This window comes from Madurella fahalii (genome assembly GCF_045866475.1).
Source record: "Madurella fahalii IFM 68171 DNA, scaffold_3, whole genome shotgun sequence".
Taxonomy (NCBI): domain Eukaryota; kingdom Fungi; phylum Ascomycota; class Sordariomycetes; order Sordariales; genus Madurella; species Madurella fahalii.
Genome location: NW_027263973.1, coordinates 253,726 through 270,399, shown reverse-complemented (window position 1 = coordinate 270,399; position 16,674 = coordinate 253,726). Strand labels below are relative to the sequence as shown.

The 16,674-nt window shown below is 54.5% G+C and overlaps 7 protein-coding genes across 7 annotated transcripts; 4 read left to right on the top strand and 3 right to left on the bottom strand.

Moving 5' to 3' along the window:
* Window positions 1–797: 797 nt before the first annotated feature.
* MFIFM68171_05599 (uncharacterized protein) lies at window positions 798–1,913 on the bottom strand (the record flags this gene model as incomplete). The annotated part of the gene is made up of 3 exons (XM_071061019.1): window positions 798–1,378; window positions 1,436–1,684; window positions 1,742–1,913. 3 exons carry the CDS (start codon window positions 1,911–1,913, stop codon window positions 798–800), a joined length of 1,002 nt encoding a protein of 333 aa, XP_070917120.1.
* A 1,181-nt stretch (window positions 1,914–3,094) lies between these two features.
* Window positions 3,095–4,889, bottom strand: ADE1 (Bifunctional purine biosynthetic protein ade1; the record flags this gene model as incomplete). The annotated part of the gene is made up of 12 exons (XM_071061018.1): window positions 3,095–3,220; window positions 3,310–3,353; window positions 3,433–3,453; window positions 3,509–3,549; window positions 3,665–3,735; window positions 3,795–4,038; window positions 4,093–4,126; window positions 4,201–4,232; window positions 4,292–4,467; window positions 4,532–4,563; window positions 4,622–4,677; window positions 4,822–4,889. 12 exons carry the CDS (start codon window positions 4,887–4,889, stop codon window positions 3,095–3,097), a joined length of 945 nt encoding a protein of 314 aa, XP_070917119.1.
* A 1,616-nt stretch (window positions 4,890–6,505) lies between these two features.
* MFIFM68171_05597 (uncharacterized protein) lies at window positions 6,506–7,456 on the top strand (the record flags this gene model as incomplete). Its single annotated transcript, XM_071061017.1, has 1 exon — window positions 6,506–7,456. One exon carries the CDS (start codon window positions 6,506–6,508, stop codon window positions 7,454–7,456), a length of 951 nt encoding a protein of 316 aa, XP_070917118.1.
* Window positions 7,457–7,613: 157 nt separating this feature from the next.
* Window positions 7,614–9,153, bottom strand: MFIFM68171_05596 (uncharacterized protein; the record flags this gene model as incomplete). Its single annotated transcript, XM_071061016.1, has 2 exons — window positions 7,614–8,438; window positions 8,503–9,153. 2 exons carry the CDS (start codon window positions 9,151–9,153, stop codon window positions 7,614–7,616), a joined length of 1,476 nt encoding a protein of 491 aa, XP_070917117.1.
* A 2,351-nt stretch (window positions 9,154–11,504) lies between these two features.
* On the top strand, window positions 11,505–13,580 carry MFIFM68171_05595 (uncharacterized protein; the record flags this gene model as incomplete). The annotated part of the gene is made up of 4 exons (XM_071061015.1): window positions 11,505–11,733; window positions 11,783–12,643; window positions 12,699–13,474; window positions 13,533–13,580. 4 exons carry the CDS (start codon window positions 11,505–11,507, stop codon window positions 13,578–13,580), a joined length of 1,914 nt encoding a protein of 637 aa, XP_070917116.1.
* Window positions 13,581–14,015: 435 nt separating this feature from the next.
* MFIFM68171_05594 (uncharacterized protein) lies at window positions 14,016–14,576 on the top strand (the record flags this gene model as incomplete). Its single annotated transcript, XM_071061014.1, has 1 exon — window positions 14,016–14,576. One exon carries the CDS (start codon window positions 14,016–14,018, stop codon window positions 14,574–14,576), a length of 561 nt encoding a protein of 186 aa, XP_070917115.1.
* A 703-nt stretch (window positions 14,577–15,279) lies between these two features.
* Window positions 15,280–16,345, top strand: MFIFM68171_05593 (uncharacterized protein; the record flags this gene model as incomplete). The annotated part of the gene is made up of 2 exons (XM_071061013.1): window positions 15,280–16,129; window positions 16,191–16,345. The coding sequence occupies 2 exons, from the start codon at window positions 15,280–15,282 to the stop codon at window positions 16,343–16,345; spliced, it is 1,005 nt and encodes a 334-aa protein (XP_070917114.1).
* Window positions 16,346–16,674: the final 329 nt, after the last annotated feature.

The following is a 16,674-nucleotide window of genomic DNA, read 5'->3' as shown; positions in this document are numbered from 1 at the left end:
GGAATGGGACCGATAAGAGATTGCCTAGCGCGACATTGCTGCGGGGCAACGGGAGGAGGGGTCCAACACACTTGGAAGGGGAAGTGCGGGGCACGAACAAAGGGATTGCCATTCGGACACTCGAGCCGAGAGCGACTTTTTGCAAAGGAAAGACGGGACGTCGCCGTAGGTTCAGTCTTGCAATCCCGAGAAGCAATTACTGCATTGCATGGCGGGGCTAGAGCATTTCGGCCTGACAAGCACCATCTAATCAACATTTTCAGCGCGCATCCCAAGCCGCTGGACGACGCCGGGATTTCGCATTAATAGCGCGACAGCAGCTCCCGCCTGGCACGCGCCCACCAATCATTCACATCCCAAGGACCATACCATAAATCTCTGGGGTTAGGGTTATAGGCTCCCGGACTGAGATAGGGCAGGATCAAGGTTCAGCAACAGCGTAGAGGCGCGGCGTTGCGACGCGGTTTTCTCCGCTGGGAAGAATAACCCGAACATGAAGTATAAGGTAGGTAGGGTGAGTACCAGTGCGGTTCTATTGATACATGGATAAAACTTTAACTCTAGCCCATAGCCCATCATTAGAACAAGCACAGGCAGCAGCATCTCTGGACGCCGTTCACCTTCTAGATTTGACCCGTATAACGCCATGCAAAACCATTGATACAATATAGCAAAGGCCGGGATCGCGCTCCCGGACCCAAGTATCTACCATCTTCGGCCCGCAGTCCAGGATTCGTGGTACACGTATGCAACGTCCCGCCGTCGGGACAAACGAAATTGAGGACTCGGCACGCCCATCACCTCCCAAAGGCATACTGCGTGTCCGGAGCGTAGGTGCTATTAGGCGGAGGCAAAGGCACCATCACCCCTGTGCCATCGCTGTCGTAAGGACCAGGCAATTTCGGGATCGTTGACTGAGACTCGGTGTCGGTCGGTAGCATTCCGATGTTATCTGCCGTGGTCTTTTTCCACGGCCTCTTCGGCATTTCCTTGTATCCCACGAGGGCTTTGTACGGATGCCACCACACAAGGATAGTAGCTACGATGAACATCAGCGCTCCATCGAGGCCGAGCAGGTAAGCCTCATGTTGCATCAGGACACCATCGTAACCCATAGCGAACTCGATCAGGCGGAACACGGAACGGATCAAGATCAGCACGCTGGTGGCGTATAGCGCCATGATCTGCTGCTGCCAGGGCCCGGTTACCGAAAATGAGCGTGCTGTCGGGTTCTTCGTAATGCGGACGTGGAAGAGGATGGTCGTGAGGATAAAGAGGCCGAAGAAGAGGATCTGGATGCCCAGACCGCCCATGATAATGCCCTCGCCGGTGTCACGGGTTGTCTCCGAATTGTCATCCCCCGCCAGGATGCCGCCACCTGAGAGAAAAACTGATCAGAAAGAAAGTCCAGGGATCCTTAATGCAGCATACTCACCGGCACCCTGTGCAATAAAGGACAGGACATCGCCCGTAACAAAAACCTTGGTCATCCACGTTGACCGGACCAAGGCGTATTTATGCCCGTCCAGCAGCCGGATCATTCGACCGAGCACCATGTAAATGGAGGCGGCCATCAGCGCCGGCCCGAGAAGAATAAGAAGTGTTTGCCAGATGTAGACGCCCATCGTAAAGTCTGGGTTCTCGTTCGCCGCTGCAATTCTCCCAATGTATCCACCGACCTCGACTAATGCCAGCCCACCCATTAGTGGGGTCCGCAGTACAAGAGAGGAGTTGAACCTACAGAGGCATCCTACAAGGAATGGGATGAAGTACCACGCCTTTTTGCGCACAAGGATATATGTGTGCGCTATTGTCACCACAGCGAACAGAGCGACGAAGATGGCATTGGCTGCGACGCTGGGGTCGTAATGGTAGAACCCAGAATTGGTTTCGTTCCCTTGTTCATCTGCCATGATAGCCCGTAGATACGCTGGTGAGCAACGATTAAACTTGGATCGGAGAAGGTGAGGATCTGGACTCCTAGGGACATATACAACTGCGACAACTGGGAGTTACTATCGGTATCAGAGTGCTTGAGACGCAGGGGAAAACAGCAGTAAGAACTTCTATAAGTAAAAGACAGGAGACAACGAAGAGCTTCGCACTCGGACTCTAAGAGCTCCGCCTTGCTGTCCTTCTCCGGCGGATTGAACTCAGGCCCGACCCGATTCATTGTTGGAAGTATACCTACAGTTCCCTATTCAGCCACCTCCCACTGCAATCCTTCCCGCTGCTGCGAGGAGTACCCGTTCCGCGGATCCCTCTCCGCGGATCCCTCGGGCGGAATTTGCAAATACGGTTATCTGCAGGCCTACGCGTCAGATTGGCTACGCCGCCGCACCCCTGACGGTCTTGGGTGTGAGATTCGAACCAGGAGATGGTACCACAGTAGCTGCGCAATTCTGAAAAGAGTACAGCACCATGCAGGGGTCTTCCAAAACATGCTGGGCCTCCCGCAAACCCAGTCCCACAAGGCTCGTGTAGCTTTAAGCTTCGCTGCTGCCGTCAGCATGGGTACCTAAGCCCCGTACGGTTGGAACCAATACGATCCTAGAAAACCAAAATGCATCTATTTTTGCCGGTATCTAATTTCCGACTTGCTGTTTCGAGAATGACGCGACCGGCGTATGATACTGAGTACTTCCATGAAGGGAAACAGATAACTAGATGGCGCAGCCCAGTATTCAAGATAAGCTTCTAAGCTACCCGCAAGCTCGCTTTTGGCAGGAGAAATGCTCCTTAGTCAAAGTTACGGCTTTGGACTATTCGGATCGGGCATACACACCTGCACCATATCAAAGTAAAGTGTGTCAGCTGAAGGCCGTTGGATACATTGGCACAGTGCATAATCATGTTGCATTCTCGCCGGTAACTTCACCAATACCTCGAACTGGTATAATTAGCGGTTGTCATCTCCTGGAACGCCTGGTCATCGCACTCTCGACTGTGGTGGCCTTTAATAAGCGGGACACCGTACACGTCATAAGGCTGTAGTTAAGCTAACGAGGTTTGGTAATATAGGCATGCCTGTCAATACCTTGGGCCGCTGACGCGCAATCAATCTATACGATAGGCTTGTTCAATGGCGCAGGTATCAAGCGGCCAACCTTTCCAGACCCTCTTGGAGAGTGCTTTCCGTCAGCCGTTCGTACACCTCGGTATACCGAGCCTTTGTCTTCTCAACCACCTCAGGCGGCATTTCCACGTCCGGCTTTCCCTTCTGCATTCTAGCGTTAGCTCCTCATCAAAAGGCCAAATCCTAGAAGCCTGCCGCAATTTGCCGCCAGAAAGCAAGCACCAGTTACATACCAGACCATTGTCCGTCAGCCAGTTCCTGAGCACCTGCTTGTCGACTGCAAGCTGTTAGAATCGCGACCGTATATTCCGTGTTTGGTTCCTGGCATCTACACAGCCACGGGTATGACCACGTACAAGAGTCCTGATCACGCCCAACTAGAGGATGGGTCAGTATTTTGAACGGACGGAGACGGGTTGGGACGGAGCATACCCTGGTAGTCGGTCTTGCTCCAGAAGCGCGAGGAATCGGGTCTTGGTGCTTCACGTCAGTACTCCGTGCTAAGCCATCGCGCCAAGGTGTTTCGCTCCAATCCGCTGTTAAGAGCCAAATGAAGCCATGCCGCATGGCGGCACGGAGGTGACTTACGTGAGAACCTCATCTACAAGGTAAATCTCGTTCGTCTCTTCATCCAGACCGAACTCGAATTTGGTATCAGCCTGCCGAGTGAAGCATTAGTGGCCACAATTCCTGTAATGGTTTCGTCCGGTAGGCCTACGATGATGATCCCGCGCTCCTCCGCGTACGCGGCTCCCGCCTTGTAGCATGCTAGTGCGAGTTCCTCAATTTGCGAGGCATATTTATCGCCTACAATCTTTCTCGCCTCTTCCGGGGAGATGTTGATATCCTTGTCACCAAGCTCTGCCTTGGTGGACGGAGTGTAGATGGGCTGAGGAAGCTGTGCACAGCGGAGCAGTCCGGCAGGCTGCGGCAGACCGTGGATGGTCTGGCTCTTCTCGTATCTGCGAGGGGTCAGCGCGAATGATTGCGGTTCTTCGGCACAGGGGGGAACGGACTCTGCCCAGGCACTTCCAGTAACATAGCCACGCACTAGACACAGAATATTAGATAATGTTCCAGAACATGCTCTTCTTTCATTGACAGCACGCCAAAGGGGTTCTTGCCGATAGCTTCGATTGGAAAAATCTTCAGACGGCTGTTAAAGCCAAGCGTTAGTGTTTAATGAAGAAATGTATCGATATCAGAGGCGCATACCGGACAGTCATCGAGCGCCCACGGAGTATCCGTGCCTCTTCAGGTGTGAACCCCGATGCCGGCGGAGGGCCGAGGTGGATAAAATGGTGCTTCAGGCCAGGAACTCGGGACGACAGGACCTCGAACCATTTCGCTGACAGCAGAGTCAAGATGATTCCCTTGGAAGGTATACCGTTCTATCCTGTCCTGTTAGTGACCCCCAAATGCTTCGGGGAAGAACCGTTCGTGAAGGTGGCTGACTTTGAGGATGACGTCATACGCGCTTATACGATCTGGCGAATTGCGCCTTATTAGACTTAGCATCGCGGGTGATTCGGAAACAACGCCTACCGGAGGTTACGAAAAGAAGTCTGGGCTCCTCGCCATCTGGGAGGGAGAAAAGATCCCTGCAAAGTTCAAGGTCAGCGTCTATTTGAACATCGCCAGGGTTACACCATGTGGCAATATCAGTTCTGAGATATATGAGTGCTGCAGCAAATCCGCGCCACAGCGTTGTGACAGATTGTGACATTAAAATTCCAATTACATACCGGACTTTGCCTTGGGAGATCTTTGGAAGCGAAGATAATGGAATCGCAGTGAGGGCTTCGGATGCCATGATGGTCGTGCTATCTGTGCGGCTCGCTGAGAGCCGAAATTCGCGAGCCTGCGACGTTCAATTAGCACGATCAATGTAACGTCGAAGTTTGGGAAACAAGATTTGAAATCCACCAGGATTCGAAAACGTACCTTAGTATACAGTAGCACAACTCCTCCCCGGACAAGAGCTCTCGAATTTCACCTGTGACTCGTTTGTCATGGGAAAATCCTGACGAGGGGCAGCGCGATATCGGTTGCGCGGGGCATTGGGAGTGGGGGCCCCACAGCCTCAAATTAACGCGCTGCGTTCTGAACCCATTATTCGGTCGCGCCACGCCACTGTTTCCAGGCCCGGGCAACCACCGGGTCACACCGACGTTGGTATTGCGGTCCCGTGCCTGTTTCACGGTTACCGCCGCTTTCGCCTCTTGAATCGGACAACATATTCCGGGCAGCCATCACTCCCAGGCGACTGATCGAATACAGGCACACCTTATATATTGATTCCCTATTACTCAGGGCATTGCCGTGACGTAACCGTTCGTGTCTCTTAAGCATCCAGTAATTTCCATTCCTACACCGCTTGCGCCGAGTGCCGGGGCAACAAGCCATGCGGCGTGATGCCGGAGGTAACCTCGGCCCCGGCGGATGGGCCGGTGATGATCTCATCCGGTAGCGTTACCTATGCGTTGCCTCTCTTCCTTAGCCCTCGTCCAACATTAACCAAGATGGCAATTTCAACGGCAATCTTCCTCTTGTCTTTCTCTAGGGGGTGCACCATGATGACTAACGGACCCATGTGATGTTACTCTGCCATGTACAACTAACTCATGAGTTGTCCCAGAGCGGGTTTGAAACTGGTGGTGGTAGGTATAGTTGAGCTACGGGGCTAGCGCCGTGATGTAACCGCAGAGTGATCAGAATTCTCTGCTGGAACTAAATACGCACCCCTTTCATCGCCCTCGGCCACGTTGGCGAGGCTTTCATGTGCTTACCGGAGTTCCTCTCCCGACGCATATGCCGTTATTTCATTTTCTGTCCTTCGACGGGCGGACTGATGGCCATAGGAAGGTTAATAGATATTCTGACCGTCCGAAAACAAGCGCGATTCTCATCCCGGGGCAGCATCCAAGTACAGATGAATGAGGCATGGCGTTCGATGGTTCTGATAGACGAGGTTGACCCCTACGGAACCACAAAAGATGAATACTTATTTCCGCGTAAGGTATAGTCCGTGATGGCCCGGCGCCAATGTATTGACAGATTATACGTAACGAGAATGATGAAACGTTCGCAGCCGGAGTTTCTAGAATTACATTGCATTTGTTATGAGTTATCCCACCGTCGGTTACGGCTCCGATCACGCAGCCGGGTCTCCACCTATATCGGAGCAGAAATAATGAACAGTGGACAAGGCACCCTTCTGCAGAGCAGCCCGTGGGAGATCCCCGCTGTCGGCGCAGTACAGTATGTACACAACCTTACCGGGCTCTTCTGCCCCGCCAACCGAGCTGCAGATAACCCCTCACCACCACGCCCCAAAACCGTGATAGTTACTAATTGGACCTTACACTGCCAACACCCGCTGCATCCACGCCAACCGACTACCTTCGGCGCCATTCTCCATCGCTCAGAATGAAGCTCCTCTACCCCAACACCCTCAAGCTCGACATCCCGGCCATATCGGGCTTCCCGACCCTCACGCTGCACCTCTACGATGCCGGGGCACCCACCATCCCCGCCGACCTGCTCGACGCCGAGATCCTGGTTACCTGGGCCAATTCCGCGGCCAACCTCGCTTTTGCCGCCAAGAACATGCCCAGGCTCGCGTGGATTCAGTCCCTCGCGGCAGGGCCCAACGACGTCCTCGCGGCGGGGTTCGACCCGGCCCGCGTGCGCGTCACCACCGGTTCGGGGCTGCACGACCGCACCGTTGCCGAGCACGCGTTGGGCTTGCTGCTGAATGCGGCGCGGAGGTTCTACGAGATGAGGGACTTCCAGCTGCAGGGCAAGTGGCCGGGCCACTTGGGCGGGCCGCAGCCCGACCGGGAGCCGGGGACGTTTCGGACGCTGAGGGATGCCAAGGTGTTAATCTGGGGCTTTGGGAACATCGCGAAGTGCCTGACGCCCTATCTGACTGCGCTGGGGGCCGACGTGAAGGGGGTGGCGAGGGAGACCGGGGTCAGAAACGGGATCGAGGTGTACGCGGACAACTGGCTGCCGGAGTTGCTGCCGAAGACGGACGCGCTCGTCATGATACTTCCCGGAAATGATTCTACGAAGCACGTGTTGAATAAGGAGAGGCTGGGAATGCTACCGAAGCATGCGTGGGTGGTCAATGTAGGCCGCGGGACGTCGGTGGACGAAGAGGCATTGTTTGAGGCGCTTGAGAAGGGGACTATTGGGGGAGCTGCGTTAGATGTGTTTGAGACGGAGCCGTTGCCGGAGGGGAGCAAGTTGTGGAAGGCGCCGAATTGTATTGTGTCGCCTCATGCGGCGGGAGGGAGGCCTCAGGGCGCAGAGGCGCTGATTGTCGATAACTTGAGGCGGTATTTTGCTCAGCAGGAACTACGGAACACTATTTAACAGCTCCGTTTGCCGGCAAGCACGTCGAATCAAGCAAAATCAGTCAATATCGAACCAACGCTAAGCGAAATCTAAGCTACTATACAATCATATCTAAGTACGCCCTTGTCTATAACCAGCTAGATGGGCCAGCCATCCAGAATCCAGCCATCGGCCTCTACGAAAGGAACGCCCCAAGGAATATGGCAAGGCCGACAACACTTGCTGTTGTCAGCCCAATCGGCGGTCCCTGGGCGACTCCAGCACCTGATTCTGCGGCCACTGCTTTCCCAGCTACAACATCCTCGCTGTTGCTACCCGACGAAAGATTAAACGTCGAGCCAATGTCTCCCCACCGAATATTGGAAAATGTAACGGACACATCCGGCGTCAATTCGACGATCCGCTGCGGGTCGCCTGCAGTGGCGTTGCACGGCCCGTTGTCGCCGCCATCAAGCCAGCTCATAAAGTCGCCGGGCGAATTCCAGATGCTCATGACCAGCACCATCCCCCGCGCAAGCGACTCGCCCATGCCTGTCATGCCACCGAGACGCAGGAAATCGGATGCATCACGAGCCGTGCAATAGTCTTGTGTTATGGCACCCTCGAATCCACCCGGGATATTTTCCACTTCCTCGTTAGTGGTCTCAGCAGTATTGGCAATGATATTGCCATCTTGGATATACAACCTCCGTATCTCGCTTAGCGTGCCAGTTGAGGTGTTATCGCTGGTGAGGAACTGTGTCACGATGGTAAAGGGACGCGAACTATCGACCGTCAAACCGGGGCCGTAGAAATCGGGCGTGCCTAGGGCGAATGTGTTGATGCCGCAGCCGTTCTTGTCACACACGCCGGATCCGGCGTCTGTCCGGATGCACTCGTCTCCCGAGCAGAGGAAAGACCCTGTGCCGCTGCAAGTGTGGGGAGTAAAGACATTGGCTTGTGAGTTAGCCTCCCAGATGTCCATCTCGTTGCAGCAGGCTCCAGAAGCGTTCAGGTTGGGCTGTGGCACCTAGTCAGCGCCGTCGTGACAGGCATCGGCACATGCCGGCGAATAAGGTGCTTACCAAGCCGTTAATCCACGGCACGTTCGTAAAACATTGCGCATCACAGTATCCAGTCCCGTACCTCGCCCCTGCGGGATTTACCTCGCTCCTGCCACCATCAAGCCCCATCTCGCTCAGATACAACGCGCCGTTCATACCACACCCAAGCCTCGACACGTCAACATCAAAAGTCAACTCCTGGTTGAGCAGCTTCAAGCCCTCATAATTCTCCCCATCTTCCGCCAACAAGTACACGCGCGGACTAACACTCTCGTACTCCTCTCCATTGAACAAATACTGCCGTAGAGTGAGGGCATTGCCACGGGTCGCGACGCCGATGCTGCCGTAGTCGATCCCTTCGAGGACACAGTTGCGGGCACAGGTGGTTGCATCGGGGCAGAGGGAGGTGTTGTTGAGTGCTTCGGAAGTGCCGCAGGAAACAGAAGGGTCAGTGAGGAAATGGAAAGGGCGGGCTCCATTGAGGGCATCGGCTACGAGCAGAGTTTGGCGGGTGGTGCATCCATCAGAGGCGGTGCAGAACTGCGTAGGGAGGAGCGGGTGGACTTCGGGAACGGTGGTTCCAATCTGTTGAGCCGAGGTCTTGATGGAGAGTTGTAGGATTGTGGTGAACAAGGAGGCCAATAGGGGTGGTGGCTTGCGGAAGGAAGGCATCTTGACGGTGGTGTTGGTTTTGTTTCAAAGGAAAGTATCGAAAAACGGATTCCCGAGTTGTACGTCAAGGAGAACCAATGCGCTTCAAAATCCTTTATGGGAAAGAAACAGATTTATACGGCTAGTCTGACGGTACCTGTAGTCTATAAGCCGCTAGGAGGATTTACCAGCTCCAGTTCGGTGCGTCTCCCACCCGCGTGCGATATCGCATGATGATATTCACCGAGCATCACACATGCAAACCCAGTCCTGTTCGGAGTTTTGCGGGTCCAAGCGTTGCTCTAAGGCAGTGGGCTGATGTGAAGCCTGGCGCAGTGTAAAGATTGACGAGACACACATATAGGCAGAATGTAGGGATAAATTGTAGATGCTTCAGCAGCAGAATCTGTTTTGAGTTGTGCGTGGCGAACGGCAGCCGCTGCCCCTGCCGTCGATCATGAGACTCCCGGCGTATGATCTTGGTCAAATGACACTGGTAGACGCGATGGGTTGGCCGGTAGTTGAACTTGGTGAACGTGCGGCTCGGTATTGAACCCGGCGCCGTTCGCAGCGGACATGGATGTTTCAGCCGCTACGTCTAGCCCCAAGGTTGCGGAATATCGGAGGTCCAATCTGATGAGAGGCTGAGTGGAAAGAAATGAATCATAGAAACAGAAGACGATCTCTTATGGACAAGGGGCCGATCCCCGTGTCTTCGGTCCTTGTTTAACTGCAACCTGAGTCGTGAGACAGCTTTCGGGGTGTCTGCTCTTAGAGGCCAATTGACCGCTTCCGAGCAAGGCCATTGACCCCTATTCTTCTCGGATAGGATTTCAGTATTAGAAACGCAAAGAGAGGTGAGTTCATTATAAGAGGGTATAAGAGGTTTCAGGGGGAATTCGTAACTGACGCCCCTATAGGCTCGTTTCCCCTACTGCGTCACTCCCTCAGCGTTGTCGCCAAGTTACTTGTATTACTCATGCGCATAGATGGTGGTGGAAGAATCTGTAACTTGCAGTATTCTCATCAGTATCATGGCTTCACACGTCGGATGAAAGTATTCATGAGCAGCCACAGCAAAGTACATAAAGTTGCTTGTGCCCGGTTTGAAATAAACGCCCGTGGTTAACACTACTTACAGCAGCGGTTTCTCCATCCAGCCACCCGTAGTAACTGTTTGTCTCGTTTGTAAGCCACTCCAGGACCGCACACCGAGCAACACGCATGAGACGATGGGTCTGGCCTTGACTAGATCCAACGTGATGGAAGAGGCTGCCATTCGACCCATTTCCGATTCAAGTTTCGACGGAATCACTTTCGTTAACCATTGTCTTTAGCAATCGTGAACGTGACATTTCCGCCGTAATCAATCTTTTGCCGGGCCGGGAATCTGTGTATCTTAGGTCATTAACTGGGCCTCTGGTAGATCTGTGTAGTCCCTTGCTCGTGCTTGTCGATTTGGCGCCCTGAGGGCAGCGTGTACGGGACCCAGCTGCTTGTTTTTACTTTGTTTATCGATTGGCCTGGCGGTGCTTTGCGGCTTCGTCTTAGACGGACGCACTGAAAGAAGTTTGAGGCTGGCTGAACCTAAAGCATATTTTTAATGCCAGGTACTTGACGGTTATAGTAGCGTACCCGGCATCGAGGCTGCGATCTACATGTTCTGGCTAGATTTATTTCCTACTGAAGAAGTGCCTGAGAACCGGTGATTTCGAGAGGCTTGGGGGGACCCTGCTACTAATTAGGCATACTTGCGCTCGGATTAGGTAAGGCATGGCCACGCTTTCTGGTGTTCGGGCTGACAGATGGCTCCTAACCTACATCGGGACACTCCCAGCCGCCGATCCATAGGAACATGTCGCCCGATCAAAGGCCGTGTGGTTCTTCCATGCGTAAGGTGCGGCCCCTTTTACAGTCATCACACCCAGCAAGGGGCGAAGGCGGCTACGGATGCATTCCGAGCCGCTCGACTCGGTTCCTGCCGATTTAATCAAGCCCCCGCACCGGACTGGCGCTTGGGACATGACCCGGCTAATGGCCGAAAGACCCAAACAGCCGTTGCCCGCAGCTGCTCATATACTACCTGCATCAAGCCCACGGCAAACCCACACATACTTAAATAACCAGCGTACCTGAAAGGCCATATTTATACTCGATCCAATCGTTCCGTCACGCTAACTCATTTAACCACTCCTCGTGCCAACAGGGGGGTTGACAGGCTTATGGCTTTTTCAGGCTATTCAAATGTCAACGTGGCGGAACGGAGGCGGGCTCGGCACTTCATCCAAATATCAGACCCATCTCATTAAAAAGCTTCCAATGTCCATTGCCGAGGTTGGATAATCCTCGGCCTGCGCTCAAGCGAGAACAACATGGCTCGACTTACCAACCTGGTTGTCACGACCCTGGCATTGTCCCAGCGAGCCTTGCTGGGACATGCTCGAGAGCTTCGCGCCTCCAAGATCTTCCACAATGCCCGTGATGTGGACAGTGCATACGACTATGTCATTGTCGGAGGAGGGACGGCGGGGCTGACCGTTGCTGATCGGCTAACCGAAGATGGCGAAACCACGGTGCTTGTGATCGAGTACGGCGAGCTCAGTAGGTTTGCTGTTACATACTGTGGCTGCTGTTACTGATTCGTGGTCAGGCAATTCTACCTCCATCTCAACGGTGCAGGGAGGGTTTTCTGGAATGAGTGACGCGTCTTTAATGTTTGACATCAACTCCGTGCCGCAAGTAAACCTGCGCAACCGAACGACCGCCGTGCTTGCCGGAAAGGTTGTCGGTGGTAGTTCCGCAGTAAATGCCATGATGACAGTTCGAGGCACCGCTGAGGATTACGACCGATGGGGGAATTTCTTCAGCAACAGCTCGCACTGGAGCTGGCAGGGCATGCTGCCCTACTTCAAAAAAGCTCTAACATTTGTGCCACCGGATGAGGCCGTCACCGAATCCTCCAACATCACCTACGACACGAGCTTCTGGGGGAACACTTCGGGAGTGTATGCTGGATGGCCGTCCTTCCAGTATCCTGGCACCACATTCCACATGGACGCTTTCAGGGGCCTACCGGGGGTTCCGATTGTTGAGGACAGCGGATCTGGTAAGCCGGGTGTGTACTGGTACCCCACGTTTATGGACCCAAAGCTTGTGGTGCGGTCCTACGCAAGAACTGGTCATTACGACAACTTGAACCGAGCCAACTACCACCTTGTGACTGGATCTAAGGTGAGAAGAGTCATTCTTAACGGGACCACGGCCACCGGTGTCTCTTTTGTCCAGGTCGGCTCGGGACGGCCCATGGCAAACCCTGGCGTGGAAACGGTAGTAAGCGCAAGGAAGGAGGTGATTGTTGCTGCTGGAGGAATCCACAGCCCGCAGGTCCTGCAGCTCAGCGGCATCGGGCCGAGTAAACTCCTCGCTTCGGCTAACATTACCACCGTTGTCGACCTCCCGGGAGTCGGGCAGAACTTCCAGGACCACCCGATTATCATGGCGTCGTACACGTGTACGTTTTCCCTTTCCGAGTTGGTAGCGACTCACTGATCCGCTGATCTTTCCAGACCGCAACTTCACCTTCAACCCCAGCTCCGACGACATGTTTAGCAACAGGACCTTTGCCAATTGGGCCGCCGCGGTCTGGGCAGCCAACCGCACCGGCCCCAACTCCATCGCTACGGGCAACGCGGCAGCCTGGCTTCCTTTCCCAGTCATCTCCCCACGCTGGTCCAACATCTCCTCCGCTCTCGCGGCACAAGACCATGGCTCGTACCTACCCGCGTCGACAGACCCCACCGTCTCCGCCGGCTACCGAGCCCAGATGCTGTCTTACTCGGCCGCTCTCGCGGCCAACAACACGGCCTTCTACAACCTCGTCTTCACGGGCGGCGCCTCCAACGGCATCATCGTCGACCTGCACCCGCTCAGCCGCGGGACGGTCAACATCGACGTGCGGGACCCCTACAACCGCGTGCCCGTTGTCGACTACCGCGCGCTGACGAACCCCCTCGACGCGGCCGTCATGACGGAGATCTTGCGGTTCACGAGGAGGTACTACATGGACAACCCGCTGACGGCGCCGTACCAGCCGAGGGAGGTGCAGCCCGGCAACGACGTGCAGAGCGATGCGCAGTGGAGGGATTACCTGGAGGAGACGCTCAGCCCCAGCGAGTTTCACCCGGCGGGGACGTGCGCCATGATGCCGCGGGAGCTGGGGGGCGTGGTGGACGAGGAGCTGAGAGTGTACGGCGTGAAGGGGCTGAGGGTCGTCGATGCGAGTATCATGCCCACGCTGCCCGGGGCGAATACGTGCCAGACCGTCTATGCGGTCGCCGAGAAGGTGAGCTATGCCGCGGAAGGGGCCAAAAAATAGATTGGTTGCTGACGTGCTTCGACAGGCTGCGGATCTCATTCGGTATGGGACGCCCAAGACAGCGGAGGAGTAACACGCTCGTTTCACGTGTTGCAATGGATGCGGGACAAGATTTGGGTCATAGGTTACACCGGCTGAATTTAATCCAGTCTTCACGTTGCTCTCTGTTCATACATCCATCAAGTAGGTAACTCAGGATCCAACAAGGTTGTGTGGTTTCTGCGGACAGCTCAAAGGCATTGTGCGATGCTTGGCGTTTTAGCAGCGGTGCCTTGATCCATACGTAGTTCCTTTGTGCGCCTTTGCCAGTTGAGTCCTCTGTTTGATAATGAGCAAGGAGTCAGAATATTAAACAAAGCCGAGTGCACCGTCGAATCTTCCCGCGAGCTCTCTTCGCCATTGAAAGGTGTTGAACAGAATCGGATTCCCGGTTCTCATTCGCATCCGTTTGCTCCCATCAACAAACCTGAAGCACCACGAAACCGGGCCGTTTGCGCCTTTAATCGCAATGGAACCCATCACTACGACAAAGACATTTTACAGCCTCCACGCCAACCCTGAAGGCAAGGTTGCCGTCGTGCAAATTCGGAATTTTCCGGCTGGTGGGGATCCAAACAAGCCTGAGTGCTACACGCACACGATCCACCTGTTCCCCGAACTTTTCATGGCGAACCTGCGCACGACAGCCAACGGAGTCACTAAATTTGCGACGATCAACCTCCTCCCAGGGAAACTGGTCCTGGTCGACTTCCTGCCAAAGGTATTTGGCTCGGTCGTGGTCATATACGCTTTATCCATCAGCCGGACCAGCCTCTTTATCCAACCTTTTTCGGTCCATGTCCAGATCGATAACAAGCCTGTTCTGTATCTTGACGCAGGCGACAGCGTGTTTTATGGCAGCTGCGAGATGTTCAGCGCTAGAGGTGAGGAGGAGTTGGAGTTATTGGTGCAGGATGGCCGGTCAGGGGTGTCAGGGGTGGAGATTTTTCGGGAAGAGCTCCAACGGATGCTTAGGGTGCCGTTAGGCAAGGACTGGGCCTTGCAGCAACAAGTGGCAGTCTCGGTTTGATCCGAGATGCGAGTCCGCCTCACAATCTAGGTAACCAAGTGAGCCTTGTTAACCGACGATTTTGTCGTCTGATCCGGTTGTCAGTAGGTAGGTACTGTAGTACTTAATTCCCATTGTGAGTAGTCTTGTGATGGACCAGATAATATTGTGCAAAAGGCCACATAACGGCGGTGTGTTTATGGATAGGGATGAGATGAGATGACTTACTACTACTTTACTACTTTCCAAGATCATTCGCTTATGACAAGCCGCGCGCATTCTGGGAGATGTAGCAGGCTTAGGGTTAGGGTGCTCGAATGGCAAGTGATGGGCTTTATGCAGGGACCAGTTTGCCACATCCGATGACATCATCGCCTGACGCAACGCCGCAGCGCCCAGAACGTCTCCCCCGAATGCCAGATTGAACAAAGCTTCCATGAACGTCATTTTCGAAGCACTGCCATGTAGAATAGGCGACAAGAATATATCCTTGCATTGCTCTTGATTCGTGAAATGATCCTTTCCCGCCGCTTCCTCTGCAGATCATGCATACCCGTCCCTGCCAGCCCGGCCGCGGCAGACATCATTGCTCGATGTGCCTAGAACCTGCCTGTCAGCTAGAGCCGTTCGACAAAACAGCTGTGATCTATAACTTTTGGCATCATCCCCACTTTATCCATTCCCGGTGCTTTCCTACTGTCACACTAGGAGATTACTACCCATCATGGCTCGCGAAAGTAAACCGAACAGAGAATCCAAAGAACCACCGCCCGAAAAGCTTGGCTCCCCGTCGCTGGGCGACACATCTGCCGCATCGTCGACGATATGCGCCGCCACAGGCCCGGTGCCAGAGTTTGCGGAACTCCCGGGCCTCCCCCGCCTGCGGTACCGCATCCTCGACTACAAGCTGAAGCTCGCCATCGTCGTCTTCCTCCTCGTGCTCGAGTCGGCGCTGCTCCCCATCGCCCTGTACTACGGCCTCACGTTGCACACCACGCTCCGCCACGGCATCATCTTCGCCATCATCACCTCCTTCTTCGGCATCGTCACGGGCATCGAGTTCGGCCTACGCTGTCTCAAGCTCATCCTCAAGGACGAAAAGTACCGCCCCGTCGGCGGCACCCGCTGGAGCTTTGACTTCACCCACTGGACGCTGTCGTTCGGCTACACCGTCATGACGGCGATTCTCATCGGCGGGTCCATCCCCCACGACCCGCTCGTCAGGCTGCTGGCCATCCCCGTGCCCTTGTTCTTCATCCAGATCGGCCTGCAGCTCGTCTGGAGCGGGTGGATGAACGTCACCCGCCGGCCGGCCCCCTGCAAGATCAGCTCGGTGCCCAAGGGCGCCCGCGTCCCGCCGCTCGTGCTGACCATCATCGAGGATATCGTCGGCGTTGACGGCGCCGGTGGAAGGGTGTATAGGAATAGCCTGATGGCGAGGTACGAAGTGAGCCCCCGGTTCAGGACCATGATTGCGCAGCAGAATTGGTTTTGGGCTGTCGGGGCGCTGGTGGATGGGATTGGAACCATGGTTGTCATTTGGACCGTGCCCGAGAAGGTGGCCTATGGCGTCGGTATGTTGCACTCCTTTTTAGCTTCGCTTCATAAGAATCTTTGCTGACCATATATTACCAGGATGGGGAAGCCCTCTCGTTTTCGTTATTATCTGGACCTTCATTGCTATTTATTGGGTGCGCTGGTGCCTGAGGCGCGAGAAGCAGCTTTGGCGCGCTGAGCATGTGAGGTCGAGGCGCGACTCCGGGGGCGTAGAGGCGGAACAAAGTCTGTAGTAGCGGTGTAAGAATTGTCTAGAATTTGGGGTTGATACAGGTTGGTTTGGTGCTCTAGAACCTAGGCTAGATTTTCAACGGGGTCGCTTCTCTCTGTAGTTAAAGCATGCCTCATCTCTTATAGTAACAGAACGTACGTAGCGCATGTGATGGAATCATTAGACTAGATCCGCCGGACCGGACGCAGTACCTCATTGAACTTCTCATGTCCACGGCTACACATAAATTTGGATTAGGTCTTCTTGAGTGACTTGGGGTAGGAGCATTGAAAACACAAGGGTGGTATGCCATATGTCCACGACGCAAATATCATTCCTAAGTACTTGGAG